This window comes from Eptatretus burgeri, chromosome 12, assembly GCF_056783735.1.
Source record: "Eptatretus burgeri isolate ZD-2024b chromosome 12, Ebu_testis_v1, whole genome shotgun sequence".
NCBI lineage: Eukaryota > Metazoa > Chordata > Myxini > Myxiniformes > Myxinidae > Eptatretus > Eptatretus burgeri.
The window spans coordinates 71,390,156-71,407,966 of record NC_140972.1 but is presented as its reverse complement, the minus strand read 5'-3'; the positions used below and the strand labels follow the sequence as shown (position 1 = coordinate 71,407,966).

The 17,811-nt window shown below is 40.0% G+C and overlaps 1 protein-coding gene across 14 annotated transcripts in view; it reads left to right on the top strand.

Annotated features, from left to right (window-relative positions):
- LOC147015894 (rhotekin-like) overlaps window positions 1-17,811 on the top strand; it is a 195,535-nt gene that overhangs the window by 161,225 nt on the left and 16,499 nt on the right. For 13 of the 14 annotated variants that reach the window (XM_085848460.1, XM_085848459.1, XM_085848472.1 and 10 more), the window contains 3 exons: window positions 851-997; window positions 5,322-5,484; window positions 16,758-16,865. In XM_085848460.1, coding sequence (XP_085704586.1) covers window positions 851-997; window positions 5,322-5,484; window positions 16,758-16,865 — 418 coding nt within the window. The remainder of the gene's footprint in view (window positions 1-850; window positions 998-5,321; window positions 5,485-16,757; window positions 16,866-17,811) is intronic. The other variant, XM_085848465.1, reaches the window with a different exon arrangement.

Here is a 17,811-nt window from a genome sequence, read left to right as displayed (position 1 = left end):
AAAATCAGACAAAATGGAAATATTGGAATTAGATGATCTTTGGCATTGATTTGCATTAATAATCCAGACATCTACAAGTATCTTTAACAAGAGCGTATTTGCACGTTTGAACATTTTGGCTAAATCTTATGAGAGAAGCCTAAAGCACTTATCAGAATCAGTATTTAATGTTTTTAATGTAATGTTTTTTTTTATTCGAACTTTAGTCCTTACTGTAAGTGTAGTCTACTGATGAATACCTCACAAATAGCTCAACAAATTACTGCCTCTCTATTACTGCCATGTGCGTCTTGGCAAGATGGTGCAGAGGTCACACAAGTATCTTTGAGCTGTCTAATCTGAGTTGTATTCCCGACCCGAATATAAACTGTCGGATGGGTGATTAGCAAGGAGGGTGTTGAATCATGAAATGGGATGGCACATGGATGTTAAACTGGGTGTCCCATAAATCTGCATTAGTTAGTAGATGTTAAAGATCCCATGGTGTCTTTCAACAATGAGTGGGAGGGTTATCGCCAGGACCATTAACAAATTACAAATTTCTGCCATAACTGAAAGGAGGCACTGCATCAGCAGTGTAGTCAAGCCCACGAGCAAAATGAGCTGCTTGGGTGTTATGTTCCCAATCGATTCGCATCCCAAGACGCAGATGGTGACCGACGTTTGTGAATTGTCGATGAATTGTCGATGGTGACCAACGATGATGACCGACGTTTGTGAATTGTCCCTCTTGTAAAAATTGATTGGTTAACTTATGTTACTCATTCTTTGTAGTTTTTGCAATATGTACAATCTTTTTTTTTTCATTCTCCATTGACTGTGTTGCATGTGAATGGTGTGTCCGACACAGATCGAATCCAACTCGAACGTTCGACAGTCATTCCAGGCCATTCCTCTATCAAACCAGCTATACTGCGTGCTCCTCGGGCCTTGCCTCCTCTGCTACCCCAGAGAGCAACAGGACAGTGAAGCATCTCTCGTTATTTCCATCAGCAAGGTGCCCTTTCTTCCACTGCCCCAGCAACTTGCTCTGGAAATGCTTTTGTACCATGAAAGCGATGAAGAATGAAAACCTAAGGAAATGCATGCGACATTTATATAGAATTTTTATGTCTTTCGAAGTGAAGGATGTTTTGAAATTCACACTGAAGCGGCATGTTGTTCGAAGAACAAAACCAGCTGTCATTGTGAAAGGCTGTAGCTTCTAGTCATGAAGAGAGCAATTATTGTGTGAGATGAAGTACTTCTGCTTTCCAATGTTTTATCCTGATACAAAAAACCCCGAACCAAAGAGCATTTTTTTTCATGCCAGAGCTCGTTGTTATATATTGTTTCAGCCACGGGTACTGAGTGTGTTATGAGGGGGTTAATCCTCGTTTCTCCTCAGAAGAACCGGACCTGGGGCCACCGCTTGCAGTTAACTTTGTGGTATGGTGGGTTGCTTAACGACCACGAACGCCAATCGGTTAACCACAAGTTCCAGTGTCCACCATCTAATTTGCCATTTCACTAGAGGTCACGTGACCTCCTGACTGGGGAACGCGCCCTCGGCAATGCACCAATGTTATTTTGATTAGATCTTAAGTAATGCGGCTGAGCATTTACTGCTGGTGCACACTGACTATGACAGGTTAATTAGTTTGGGAATTATCTCCCAGTTTTCCCAGGTTCGGACAATGGTGGATCAATGGAAGGAAATGACAATCACGGACAGGTTGAATCATCAACAAGGAATTTATTATTAAGAAAAATAAATGAACAGATGAACTTTTTATTTCGTTGTGGTGAAAATAGGTGAATTCAAATCAAATGTTCAATCAACAAAGTAATCTCAAACAAATAAAGAATTCAACAAGCATTTTAGGAAAATGGACAAAGAGCAGATGCTTATCACTATGACTTACTTATCAATTAAACACGAGACACGGGTACCCATCACATCATTCAGGGAGGGGGAACAGAAATCTGGTCTCGGCTTACAAAGGCAGAAGTCATCGTGTGTCTACTAAAACAATCCAAAATGTGTGAGTGTGGCTTGGTCTACCTCTCCAAATGAGCTCTCCACAGCTTGGCTCATTTCCACCGTCCATTCTCACGGTCATTCTCTCCTGACCATCAAACGAGATGCAACAACCAATTAACACAGGCCTGGCTTACGATGCCATGTTCAGATCGCTGGTCGAATGCCAGAAAGCTGCCATTTGCCAGAACAACTGGGCGGAAACAGGAAACGCCCACAGAACGTCAACGGGCAAATATCACCTCTTTCTTCAGCCCAATATGAAGAAGAGCCAGTTAGCATGCATAGAGCTGCTGAACGGGATGTTGATCACCGATGGAAAAAGATGGGTGTCAAATGTCGATGGAAAAGGGAGGGCCCTGAGGTAAATGATCCGAGACCACAGCCATGTTTGATCATCAGAATGAACTGTTCAGGAAAAGCCCGTGGTGAGATTAATGACTCAAATGTCCTGCAAGTCTAATGTGAAAATGAAAACCAAAATAAAATATGTAATAAATAAATCGTCCATTTCCAAGCCAATGTGTCTTGATGGAAAGGGAATAGACGAGCATCCGTTGGGCGAACGACAATCTTATCGCGTGCATGAACGGTGACTATCGCTCATGCAGAAATGAAAACTGACGTAAAATCATACATCAAGAACATGTCATAAAGAGGAAAAGGTTATCCCATAAGAAAGAAAGGGAACCTGTTCTCTCCCCTTCTCCAATGCATCGAAGAGTTAGAATCCTACCAGTCAAGGGGATGGGTCTATTCTGAACATGCATTTATGGAAATAACTGTCTGAGGACCTGGCTATTGTGTGTATTACTCTGATCCGATTCTGAAATCCACAACAATATATATGTAAATATGCAGTTTATTCCCGCGAGAGAGAAGGTGATGGCAACACTGAGATGGATAGGAATGCCGGAACCAGAAGTTAGGTTGGTGTAAGCGATGTATGAGGAAACGGAGGGAAGAGTTTTGGTTGGTCCTGGGATGTCTGAAAAGTTCAGCGTGACATTGGTTTGAGGCAGGGAAGCACTCTCAGCCCACTAATGTTTATCATGGTGATGGAGCTGGTAAGTAGGATAATAAACATTAAAGGTATTCTGATGAGGATGCTATATGTGGATGATTTAGCAGTTGTGGTGGAGAGTAGATGAGAAATGCAGGAACTATGAGGGGAGTGGAACGAGGAATTCGGGAAGCATGTGCTGAAGATGAGTATGGAGAAGGTTGAGGTGATGATGGTCGGGTTGCAGAGAATAGAACTGAATATCAGGTTCGAGGGGAAGGAGATCAAACGGGGAAAGAGGTTTGAGTGTCTGGGGAGAACAATGACAAAAAATGGTAAGTTGGAGACAGATGTGCGGAGGAGGATATAGGTGGGTGTGAATGTGTGGGCAAAAGTGGAGGGAGTAATAGCAGACAGAAAGATAACAAGGAAATTGAAAAGGAAAGTTTTAGTGACTTTTGTGATCTCTACGCCATTCCATTGGAACTGCAGGCTGGAGGAGTCAACAATCGGAAGTGACGTATGACACATCAGCCTGAGCATCTAACGGGCTGGAGAGCAGAGTGCCAACAGGAAGTCCAAGGCCGAGGGAGCTCGCAGGCCAATATGTGTGAGAAGAAAGAGAGAGTGATATCTCCCATGCAGTGGATGATGCTTTTACACCCTTGGGCCCACCTTCCAGCATGTAGCTGGTTTTGTAATTGGCCATCCTGCCGTACAGGGTGACACCTCCACAAGCGTCCCATCTCCATCCATGCCTCTCTGTAGCCCATTACACCCACTGGTGTGCAGTCCTCTGTGAAGCGGCCAGCTGAGGGTAGGGAGGGGGTATTCTCCAAGCCGCTCCCATAGCACTCTAGTATGCCCGTTTTCACTGGCCTCACCTATAAACAATCGGTTTTATGTCACAATGTCCTCACCCTATGCAGCTTTATAATGAACACTCACTGCCTCCTCGGTGCATATATTACATATGACTTATCTCTGATATGTCCCAAGTGCAAGTTTAAATCTAACCTGCTCATTGCACATGATCATTACTATTATCACATTCTAGCTATGGACCCACTCACCCCTTTCCATGTATAATTCCAATGTTCAACACTGGCATCAATCCCAATAAATTGTGAATGATGTTCTGTGATACTTGGCACCATCCTGAAGGATAAGCAATGGTTGTATTCAAAGAGGATGGTAACTTCAGACAAATACCCTGATACAGCTTCCTAAAACATTATAAAATGGTATCTGGCGACCGTGGTAGTAAAGCCATCAATATGAAATCTATGTCGCATTCCTCGGACCATTCCTATCCTAAACGAGCCGACTGGAAAGTGGAATTTTCATTGTGAAACATCCAATCAATATTTGGATACACTGGAAGCACTAAGAAGTGGAACTGCTCCACTGCAATACCGCCGCATCATCCTTGGATTTCCCTGGGTCTTTCAATATAATCGAAGTTCTTAAACCAAGTGAGCTAATCTTTTCACAGTGAATTACTTCATCATCAGTAGCCTGAGCTGTTGGTGTGATGCATTTTTGGATTGCACTCATTTGAGAAGTTTCTGCCATGCCTGAACGTTTTGAATTGCTTCAACTCCATGAGATTGGTTTAAGAAAAAAAAATAATTAAACCACGTGACAAGGCATGTTGTTATGCAAGTGTACAGATAAGCAATTTATTGTCCTTTTACTAATGGTTAACAGTCTTGAATCTAACAGTACACAATACCCAGTGGAATGTGCTTGTGGAAATGTGATCTTCTGCAATGCTGAACGTTTCCATGAACTGTTACTGGTACACAGCTTTGCCTTCCAACTATGTCCAATTCATTAGCAATCCCTGTCAGCAGACTTCATTTTATTGTGCCCAGGTGTTTTGGCTGGCACACATTTTCTCGACATGGCAGAGATTTACGAACCTGTCATCAGAGATATCCTCATCGGTTTAGCCACATTTGGGAGGAGTAGCCAAGCTACAGGGCATAGCTCCTTAAAAAGATTAATTTTTGACATCACATCTTTTCCAATGAGCTCTGTGTGCTCTTTTATACTCTTTATTGGATGTCACAGCCAGGAAACTGAATTTGAATGATTCATAAAAGTCAGTCATTATAACTGAATATTATTGTTTGGATTTCAAACATATTGATGTTCGTTTAGTGGGCATGCAACTTTTTAACAATGATACGGATTAACCGCTCAATGTAAAAAGCAATTGATGTGAATTTTTTGAATAATTATTTGCTTGATGCTTGTCTTCAATATCACATGCAACTCGTGCATTTTTCATAGGACACTCGACTCGCAGTAGAACAACCTGATGAAGTTTCGCCTCGAGCCATCTTGCTTGCCTCAACAGGAGGAAATGCTCCGGTGTACCGACTCTCACCAGACCAAGATGAAAACTCATGTTCTGCCTGGATCGAGGCCTTCACTCAACATATATACGATTTAGGTACTACATATTATTGAGCATCTCATATGACTTCAAAGTGCAATGCAAAGAACGTTTCGTAAAGTTAAATTTCACGGTCGGATCAGAATATGTAACTTCATATTTTAGTCCGAATGAATGCACCTTTTGGGAGCAAGTGCAGCTTCAAGGAATTCCCCAGCAATTATTGTGGAGGCAGGTATGCCTCACCTTTGGTGGTCCATGATTGATTGTGAAATGCACAATTGAAGTCGCGTACATGTTGGGACCAATTATGCATAATATATGAATACTACGACTACTACTATTACTACTTTTTATGGCTTCACTTTATCCCACCTTGTGGGAGGAGGGACACAGTGTTTTTGCACAATCTTTCATAAAAATGGCTGATCAGGCCTCATGTCGAACTGAAGGTGTCATTAATTTGTAAGTTGTTCAAGGTGCCATTGACAACTTGCCTCCTCTCTATGAAAGACTGTGATTTCTAAGGTTCAGCAAGTAATTCTACAGGCAGGACACCCTGCTTATCATCCATCCAAGAGATGGTGCACACATTGATTCATTGCCCTCCAAGTGAAACACTAGGATGGCAGGATATATAGCTGGATCGACATTCAAACATGTTAGCTCAGAGGCAAGTGCGTATCCCTCTCAGCTATCTTGGCACATCTCAAATATTGTGCATGTGCGTGCGTGCGTGCGCGCGTGTTAGTTATGTACTGTTAGACACCGGTTTATTTTGGGGATGCATTTCTAAAAGGTGTGACGAAAATCAAAGCAATTTTTCTCATATGAAATATGGAATAAGGGAGGGATGCATTCCTAATCGTTTGGGACAAAAAGAAGAAAGACCGTCTGTCTCTCTGCAGTAGACAGGTTTGGTGCTGCCAAAGTAGTCTCATGGCATAAGTGACAAAAAACACCGAAAGTGGCAATGCTACATCCTAACGTCGCCACTTCAGGTGTTATATTTTGCTTTTTGATGATGATATTGCCCTTTTTTGATTAATGACAAGTTATATTCAAGAGCATATGGGTTAATATCATAATTGGTAACAATTAATATCCCTGGCTTATGGTGACTTCTGCAAATAAAATAATCTTTCCACTTATTTGCGAGAAATATGTATTTTTATTTCCATAACGTATTTCAAAATGAATATGCAATTTAATTGTTCACTCGGTAAAATGACACAAAAGTATGATATGTGTCGCAAGTGGAGCTTAAATTAATATCATGTCCCCAGCAGATGGTGTCATACTTTGGACACATCTATATCTGCATAAAAGTTCAATTCACTGAGTTAAGTGTTGATTTAATTTGTAAATTTGTGTCAATGATCATGATTTTAAAAAATGACATGTTTTTCTATACTCAAATTTATTTGAAAAAAACATGAAAATGTACAAGTCTCTCCATTTGATCTCCATACTGTTACCAAAACCATTTCAGACTGATAGCAAATCAATCCTAAACAGTACCAGTCTGTGATTATATTTCCTGTCTAGAGTAGCATTGACTTCCTGTTTGCATTTGGAGTTGGCCTCATTTTACCATGATGCTGAAGTATCACTGAAAACTTCATGAATGTAAGTGGAACTGCATGTGTGTATAAATTTTTAGTCTTTACTGTTACCGCCTTTAAAAAAGTATCAGGCTTGAATTTTAAAATGTTGAATATACTAATATGAGCTTATAAAGCTATTTTTAACATCCACATGCATTACTTTTGTTGATTGTTGGGTTAGGGTTATGTGCTAACAGAATATGGTCCAAAATAAAAAAGTAAAGATATGTCATTACTATTACTGTCCATACTGTTACCAGTGAAAAATTAACATGACATAGGTACATGTCTGGTAACAGTAGAGACATCATGTCAGTAACGGTAAACGACAGTGTGATGTGACAGGCTTTCACCTCATCAGTTATACAGAATTGTAAGAGTTACCACGATCCCTAAATAGCAACCGGACACATTCTTCAGTGAAAATAAATAGCATTTCTAGCACAATTTCTACCAGTACCAGGTGACTGAAATAAGTATAGTAACAGGATGGACAGACTTGGTAACAGTGGAGACATATACTATACATAGCTTGATGTCTTTTTCCACTGAATTAACTCTAACAAGCAGTATGTTGATGAATGCATAAGGCAAGAAGACCAAACATAATTAAGCAATAAAATTAATCTTTGATCATGAATGGTATCTGTACTTATAAGTGTGTGTGTGTGTGTGTGTGTGTGTGTGTGTGTGTGTGTGTGTTCCCTTCATAACTACAAAACCATGAAACCTAGCAGCCTGAAACTTTGCATGCACACTAAGAAAACACCAAGGTAGTGCTAGAGTGAAAATTGAGTGCTTGGGTTAATTAAAACACCCCTTTTGAGGATAATCAAGGGCCTTATTTAATTATATCCTTTATCAGGTGCTTCCTTGGTCACCACTCTCCATGGGGTGTTAAGGCGTATCATCGGTAACTTCGCTGGGGTCTGAAGCTGCCATGTTTTTTGGCCTGCTCAACTATGCCTTGACTTGGAACAGGCTGCAACGATTTCTTTATGATAAAATTTTTTTCACTTTCCTCACTCATATCGAATGCCTGTTCATCATAGCTACAAATCGCTGTATCCATCTCTTTTGTAAGTACTATAGTTTTCAAATTAGGAGCTTGGAGCAATTTCATGCATTATATGATACAATTTTCCACAATCTCCTCTCACGGGCTAATCAAAGTATATCATCAAAATATTATTTCGGTTTTGAGGATTGGATATCATACAGACTAAATAAATGTCAAAATCTGGAGTCAAATCTGATAATTTAAAGAATTAACGAGTCTTATAACTCAGTCGATGCACCTATTAACTTTGAGCAAGCAAGGCTATATTCCCTCCTTCTCCATATATACACAAGAAAATGTGAAATTGCTAAAGCATTAAACTTATCTTTGTCTACTGTTTGGTGAATATTATTGACTGAACATAAAATTTAAGAATGTGCCAAAATTAACTACCTTCATTGAGCAATATAATTTAATGCATTCACTGCTTGACCTCGCATCCTGTCCCCCATAGGGACTACCTATCAATAGCGTCTGCCAAATCTGTGTATATTTTTGGAGGTTTCACAAGGTGCTCTACAGGACATCAAAGCAAATCTGGTGAAAAATGGATGTTCCAAAATATAGTTATAATGCTTGCGCGGATCGCGAACGATGTACCACGTGACACGTGCACTGATGAGCAGGCAAAATGGCAGATTATCTGCAATGTTTATTTCATGGGCAATTAAACTTTGCAATGTCTCCAGGATTGTTCTACATTAAACAGCAACTCTTTTGGAGATAAAGACGAGTGGTTCGTGCTCCGTCACGCTGAGCAAGTGGTTCATGCTCCTTCACCCTGAGCGAGTGGTTTGTGCTCCGTCACCTGAGCGAGTGGTTTGTGCTCCGTCACCTGAGCGAGTGGTTTGTGCTCTGTCACCTGAGCGAGTGGTTTGTGCTCTTTCACCTGAGCAAGTGGTTCGTGCTCCATCACCTGAGTGAGTGGTTTGTGCTCCATCATCATGAGCGAGTGGTTTGTACTCTGTCATCCTGAGCGAGTGGTTCGTGCTCTGTCCTCCTGAGAGAGTGCTTCATTCTCCGTCATCCTGGGTGAGTGGATCATGCTCCGCCATCCTGAGCAAGTGCTTCCGCTTCCCCACACCTCCTTTCTCCCATACCCCTCCTCGCTCCCCCATCTCTCTTTTCCCTTCCACCTCTTCAGTCTCCCCACTCTTTCTCCCCCCCCCACCCCATTCGTATTCCCATCAGCGAAACAACGGGGTATTTGCTCATACAAACTATAACAGCCAGCACAATGTATACACCCTTGAGGAAAAACTACTTTAAAATCTACCTTCAAATTCATGAGTACATGTTCAGATGAATGCTACATGTACTAACATTTGGTACATATTGATGCTACATCATCAATCAAAGTTCCAATACATTATGGCAATATTTTTTGACAATTTATACAAACATTATTTTAAAATCTCTTCAACTGAAATTCCTTTCATTTCTGTGTCATGATAGATCTCCTTTGATGCCTTTGAACATATTGGCAAAAAATCCCCCAACCTATCAAAAGGGTATATTGAAACACTTTTATATTGATCCAGAGGTATAGCATATTTTAGGTTTTGTCCTCCAAAAAAACACCACAGGTTGAGTTAGCATGATCAAAAGTGAGCTTCAAAAAGTTGGTTTTGGGGTTTTTAGAGTTCAATAATAAGTTCCTTTTTTTTTTTTTTTACATTCATAATTCCAAGATCTCAAAAGAATAACCAATACCTGTAAATATATGTTGAAGCTTACAATAGCAGTAGGTTGTGGCTTAAGCAACAGCAAGTTATGAATAAGGCAACTGATGATGAAGTATTGCCTTATGTTTACCAAAAACAAGAAATAAAAATGGTATTGGGTCCGAAAACAAAGGTGTTGTCCTTAATATTACCACTCTGTCTGCACCGTTACAAAGTAGAAATTATAAACTAATAAATGATGTTCTCAAATAACTGGAAAGTGTGCATTATATTACACAGAGTATAACCATTTCTGGTATATTTTATACTTTCTATGAACGTTGTTATCCTTAGTTTTCTGAGAAATTCTGAAACATGAAGATAGAAAATGATAAAAAGACCAAACTTATCCTTTGCATGCTTTTTATTTGTGTTTATTTTGGTACAAGAAGTACAATATCTTCTTTTGAGAAACAGAACTAATTGAATAATCCATCTGACCAGCCATAAGTTTTTTCATTTTCTGTTGGTAACGTAAATAACAATAAAAATAACTTTAGACAAAATAACTATGCTCATTGCCTTTCGTGATCATCTCCTTTTAAAGGCCCTGTCACACCTTGACGATTTAAAAAACGTATGCCTGACGTATGCAAAATTGGGCTAAAACGCCGGCACACGTCAAATACGTTATGGGTAAGTTTGTATACGTTAAGAGCACGCTGAAAAACACCGCCATACGTCGTAGTACGCTGGCTTTCATCGTTGTACTTTGCGGTTGTCCTCAAATTTTAGCATGCTTGAAATTTTACGACGTATGCCAGCGTATGACTCGCACGTTCCGCTACGCTGGCCAGAAGTTGTAGGCATGTTATGCAATCATCGACACACGTTGCTTGTAAGTTACTAATCAGTAGAAACACATCGAGGTTAGCGTACCCGAAACTTATTTATAACCTATGAGTAACGTGTTGTAGGCACGTTACACGATCGTTGACACACATCGAGGCACGCTATGCAATCGTTGACACACGTCGAGGCACGTTACTTGTAAGTTACTCAGAAGTCAAAACACGTCGAGGTAATGCTTAGCGTACCCAAAACTTAAGGCCCGGTCACACCTTGACGTTTTAGCCAGCGATGGCAACGTATTAAAATGTATCTAAAACGCTGGCTTACGTTGAACTTTTGATGTTTTTTTTTAAAGATTCGGATGTATTCATAGCGACTTGGTCTTATGTATAACGCATTGGTAACGGACACAGAACGTTTCGTTGTGTTATAGAAAACTTATACCAACGAATGCTGAACCTGTTGTCGGCCTACACAACCGATGCCCAACGATAGTCTAACTTAGGCATAGCGCGTTGCACGCATCGCCGACAATGTCGTGACGTAGCCTATTAAAAGGCTGATGCACAACGATTCGAATCATAACTGCCGTAGAAATGGAAGTGTCAACATCGCGGTCATACCTTGGCGATCTTGCCAACGTATGCCGACCTAAGAAAAATGTGTCTAAAACGTTGGGGCATGTCAAATACGGTATGAGTAAGTTTGGTATACGTGAGTACAACGCTAAAGTACGCTATCATACGTCGTAGTAAGTAGAGTACGTCAAGAAATTTTAAACATGTTCAAAATTTTACGATGTACTCGGTGTATGACACACGTTCCGCATGCGATGGGGATAAGTTGTACACACGATATGTGGACGCTTGCACACGTCCACAAAGGCTACTTATAAGCTACTCATAAGTCGAAACACGTCGTGGTAATGTCTTTTTTACGCGAAACTTATTTCTAACTTATGTTTGACGTGCTTTGAACCAATTCTTTACGTAGTCCCAACACACATCGACGTATGTAGAAGTATTCCAATGACGTCTTCCGGTCGACAAAAAAAAAATTAACGTGTTTCTAGCTTACAACTGCCATATAAAGACGTGTTCCCAGCGGTTTTGGGAATTGGTATATAAAAATGCTGCTCATAAAAGGGGAACCCAACAGTGTTTTTGAGTCCTTTTTGAGTCGATGTCCATGTCAGCAGTAACAGTATCAGTATTAGTATTAGTAGTAGTAGTAGTTTGTTCATGTTGGCAGTAGTAGGTGAGTGTGAGGGGGAGGGTGTGGGTTATGATGGATCGTCCTTGCGTTTAACGATTTAACGATTTAAATGATAAACTCAACGATTTAAATGGCTGCATCTCCATTATTGAAAGTAGACGCTTGCGCTCAACAATTGGATTTTTTTTCCACTCAACGACTTTTAAACGGTACCACTCAGCTATTTTCATTGTTTACAATGAACGATTTAAATTGCTGTCACTCGCCTTTGTTTTTTGACGCTGGCGCTCGGAAATTTTAATCGTTTCTATTGAACGTGCTAAATTGCTCAAACCCCACTATTGAAAGTAGACACTTGCGCTCAACAATTGGATTTTTTTTACACTCACCGACTGTTAAACGGTACCACTCAACTATTTTCATTGTTTACAATGAACGATTTAAATTGCTGTCACTCGCATTTGTTTTTTGACGCTGGGGTTTTGAAATTTGAAGCGTTTCTTCTGAACGTGTTAAAACTCTCAAACTCGACTATTTTAAATAGACGCTGCCGATGGACAATTGGAATCATAGCCAAGCTCGACATCGAAGTGTGAACATCCTCGTCATGCCGAAGAAAAGTTTGAAGAATGCTGCAAATAAGTGTCCTGGCCGTGGCCGTGGACGCTGACGCAAGGACGATCCATTATACCGACGTCTTTCAGCCTATGAGTAACTTAAAAGTAACGTCTGTCGATGTGTGGCAACGATCGCGTAACGTGCCAACAACACGTTAATCATAGGTTGGAAATAAGTTTCGGGTACGCTAAACATTACCTCGGCGTGTCTCAACTTATGATTAACTTACAAGTAGCATGTGTTGACGTCTGTCAACGATCGCAGACCGTGCATACAACTTGTGGCCAGCGTAGCGGAACGTGTGAGTCATACGCCGGCATACGTTGTGAAATTTCAAGCATGAAAAAATTTGAGGACAACCAAAAAGTACAACGTTTAAAGCCAGCGTACAACGACGTATGGCAGTATTTTTCAGCATGCTCTCAATGTTATCAAAACTTACCCATAACGTATTCAACGTGTGCCAGCGTTTTAGAAAAAAAATTCAAAAATCGGCATATGTTGGCTAAAACGTTAAGGTGTCACCGGGCCTTTATTTCTAACCTTTGAGTAACGTGCTTTGAACCGATGTGTAATGTACCTCCAACGCATATTGACATATTTGATTGACGTCTTCCGGACCACCACAGAACTTACTGAACATGTTTCTAATTTACAGCTACCGTATAATGGTGTATTGGCAGCGTTTAAAAAAAACAAAAAAACAACAATAACTTCAGATATTTTGTCATGTGCCATTACGTCACGTCCAATTGCCTCTTCAGTTTGCTCATGTCTTATTCTTAGTTCCTCCTCTGTGAATATTTTCTGTTTGAGGATATTGTCACGTCGACGTCGAAACGTAAAAGCAAATGTCCGAATATATTTAAAAATTCGTGATAGACTAAAAAAATAAATAAAAAAAATAAAATAACAACAACAATTTCAGATATTTCGTCACGTGCCTTGACGGAGCCAAGGAGAAAAAAAGAAAATGTGCCTTGACGGAGAAAATAAGTTTCGGGTATGCTAAACATTACCTCAACGTGTTTCGGATTATTAGTAACTTACAAGGAACTCGTGTCGACGTGTGTCAACGATCGCATAACGTGCCTACAACTTATTCCCAGCGTAGTGGAACATGTGAGCCATACTGCGAGTAAGTCGTAAAGTTTTTAGCATGCTTGAAATTTCGCGACGTACTAAACGTTCCACGAAATATGACAGCGTACTTCATCGTTTTTCAGCATGCTTCTAATGCATACACAACTTACCCATACCGTATTCGACGTGTGCCAGCGTTTTAGACACATTTTTCATAGGTCGGCATACGCTGGCTAAATCGTCAAGGTGTGACTGCATGGTTGACACTTCCAATTCTCAGGCGGTTTTGATTTAAATTGGTGTGTGGCAGGTTTTTAACAGAGAACGCCACGAGTTTGTCGGCGATACGTGCAGCGCGCTATGACTAAGTTAAACTATCGTTGGGCATAGGTTGTGAACGCCGACAACAGGCGAAGCATTCGTTGGTATAAGTTATCTATAAGACAACGAAACGTTCTGTGCCCGTTACTAATATGTTATGCATACGACCAACACGTTATGAATACGACCAAAACTTTTTTAAAAACATCAAAATTTCAGCGTACGCCAACGTTTTACATACATTTTTATACGTTGCCATTGCTGGCTAAATTGTCAAGGTGTGACAGTGCCTTAACCAAAGGATGGTTAAGCTTGTATAGCCAGAATATAGTGTGCACATATAGTTTTACAAATGTCATGAACTGTAATGAAAAAAAATACAATTTCTATCTTTTTTTTTCAAAATTTTTGAATCCAAAATGTTATCGATTTTGATATTGACCCAGATACATATAAATAATATAAATAAAATTACTGGACATTTCAATAAAAATTAACTTTAATAACCTTAATAACCTGGCAACATCAAGGACACATTCACCAGCATCCATTCGACGAATAACACCTAATTTCACTTTTAAGGAAACACTTTTACAATGCATCTTAGTCCATCTGCAGCACAGTGCATTTCTTTATTTCTGAAACAACGTCCAGTTGATCTTTTCGGAGATTTTGCGATCTTCCAATTAGTTACAACAGCCGTGCATTCTGGCATCTTTATCAGTCTTGTAAGTTTTGAAAACGCTCGATAATAAATGGTATGGCTTTTGAAACTACGTAAGTGTGAGTTGAGATGGCGAATGTCGAGAAGTGGTATTAATAATGTGACAACGTATTTGTGAAATGACATAAAAGAGGTGACATGAACCGGGGTATTAATATATATATATATATATATATATATATATATATATATATATATATATATATATATATATATATATATATATTGTTGTGGGCCAGCGTTCGGTGGCGATAAATGCCACTACGTGGAGCAGTAGAATAGTCTTCCACCGAACACCCGGAATTTAGGTCGTGACTCTCGGACAACTCCGAAAGTCACGGGTTTCTTAGCGGACCGTGGACGCCAATATTTTGACTGCGTGGCATAGGGTTAATTGCCTCGATCTCCAAGATACCTAAATAACCATGCAGTCTAGCTACCGGGGAAACCACACCTTTGACGGGCTTTGTTGAACTGGGTCGCTCTAGCAACCTCGGTCCAGTGTAACCGAGCGGAATTACCAGAGTCCGTCGGACCCAATGATAACTTACCGGCCCAAACAGCCTTACTAATTCTCAATATGCACCGTGCTGGGTCAATGGGAGAAAGCACAGAAAAATGAACTGGAACATTTAACACGGGTGTTTATTTATCAACAATAATCGGGGAGGGGAGCACAGAACAGAGTTATCATGAATAAGATATGTAATTCACAATGTACAAGGCACTTCACAATTCTACTTACAGACGGGGCCCACGGACACACGCACGCACACACACACACACACACACACACACACACACACACACACACACACACACACACACACACACGCCTCCGGATTGGACAAGGGGTTGTCGGGTGACTCGTGGCCGCCGTTGATTGGACAAGCTCACGGTGGGCGGAGGGAACCTCACCCCTGTACGTGACACGCTGCACGTGGGCGATGGATGGCGATGGTACGAAAACAAAGGATGAAGATTTAAAGATATTTTAAAAACCTGACTATAAAAGTAACTCGTAGCGCACACACGAAATTCCCATTAGACAGGACAGGACCCTGACGACAAACACATACTTATGGAAAGAACTGAACTGCGGGGGCTGCTGTCTGTCTGTGTGCAAATGGCTTCCAGATTGTAACAATATATATATATATATATATATATATATATATATATATATATATATATATATATATATATATATATATATATATTCTTCTTCTTTCGGCTGCTCCCGTTAGGGGTCGCCACAGCGGATCATCTGTTATGATCCGCATAGTGATTTGGCACATGTTTTACACCGGATGCCCTTCCTGACGCAACCCTGGTCGCCTCTTACGACACAGGGAAATGGTACACCTATTTTAACCGGGGTATACACCGGCCCAGTACACTGGTACTCATTTCGCCGACCTCGGAAGGATGACAGGCTGAGTCAACCCCCTGGTGTATTAATTCAGTGGCCCAACGGGGCTTGAACTCAGGACCTTTTGGATCCCAAGCCGCTGCCCTAACCACTGCGCCAACACCAGGCTGATATATATATATATATATATATATATATATATATATATATATATATATATATATATATATATATATATATATATATATATATATATATATATATATATATATATATATATATATATATATATATATATATATATATATATATATATATATATATATATATTGTTACAATCCGACTCGCCTCTTACGACACAGGGATATGGTACACCTATTTTAACTGGGGCATACACCAGGCCCAGTACATGGGTATATATATATATATATATATATATATATATATATATATATATATATATATATCACACATTATCCAGGAATGCACCAGGATAGCAGAGAAGGACGCTCACTCGCCTCTGAGATTCATATACGTATATATATATATATATATATATATATATATATATATATATATATATATATATATATATATATATATATATATATATATATATATATATGCAGTTTATGCACGTTTTTTTTACAAATTTCTGGTGGTAAATCCTTCATGGAGAACTCTGCTGTGAAGTGCATTTTGCTGATTCGGAAGCATTTATCCTCGGATAAAGGGTTCCAGTTTATAATGCCAGCATCAAAAATTTGCAACTGTGTCCCAAATGTCGATGCAAATTTGGGTGTTTTCTTAACAGCTTCTTGGGGCTCCTCTTGCAATGAGTTGATGCACATTGACGCACCTTCTCCAGCATTATGCAGACCAAGTGCTTTCAAGTCACCGATGGCAAGATACCATGCCACTGGTAAGTCGACAAGGATAACCTGGACATTGGGAATCATATAATTGATCAATAATTGAATGATTGGTACTCTGTCAAAACGATTATGAGTGATCATTCTACAGAAGGGCATTCAACCTTAATGTGAACATATTTAGGTTATTCTGCAGTAGTAAGTCACGGAACATCATCCCTCATCTCTTAATAGAACAGAAACAATGATGACCAGCAATGAGCAAATATTCAGGGAGTTGAGTAGTATGTAAATACATTGGTAACCATCATGCAATGCCCATCCTTTTACAAAAGGCACATAGAATCATTGATGTTTACAAACTAGTCAGAGCAGACAGACATGTTCTGAAAGAAAAGTGTGCAAGGGTCATTTTAAATGTTGGTCTGTGACTTTATAGATGATTATATACTGCATACAATCTATAAAATTGAATACTGCTGAAATTGAAAGTAATAACACAACACAATTTCAGACATGCACACTGAGGTTGAATGCACATTTGCTAGGGGTGTGGCAAATGATCGATGGAAGCATGGTAATGGTCACTGCTCAAAAGCATGCGAAGGGTTTTGTGATTAACACAATGATGCAGTTGGTCCGACTCGTTTTTGTTTTTGTTTTCTGATTGGGTAACATAATCCAATGGCCCCCTCTTTTGTTCTGACAAAGGGTTAACGGCCGAAATGTCAGCTTAGGTGGCTGGTTTAAGATTTTACGGTCTTGGGTTTGAGCCCCAGCCATACTGTAAAATGACACCAGGTGGGATGACCCAATCTGTCATCCTTTCCAAGGTTGGCTAAATGAGTATCAGCTTACTGGCAACAGGAGGCACTGCATCTGCGGCACAGCTGCACTCCCAGCAATGATGCAACCAGCAGCCACAGGCTGAATATGAGTGCTGCTCTACATATCCCCTGACACAGAGTGACACTCATCTTCACCAGCAAGATTAGT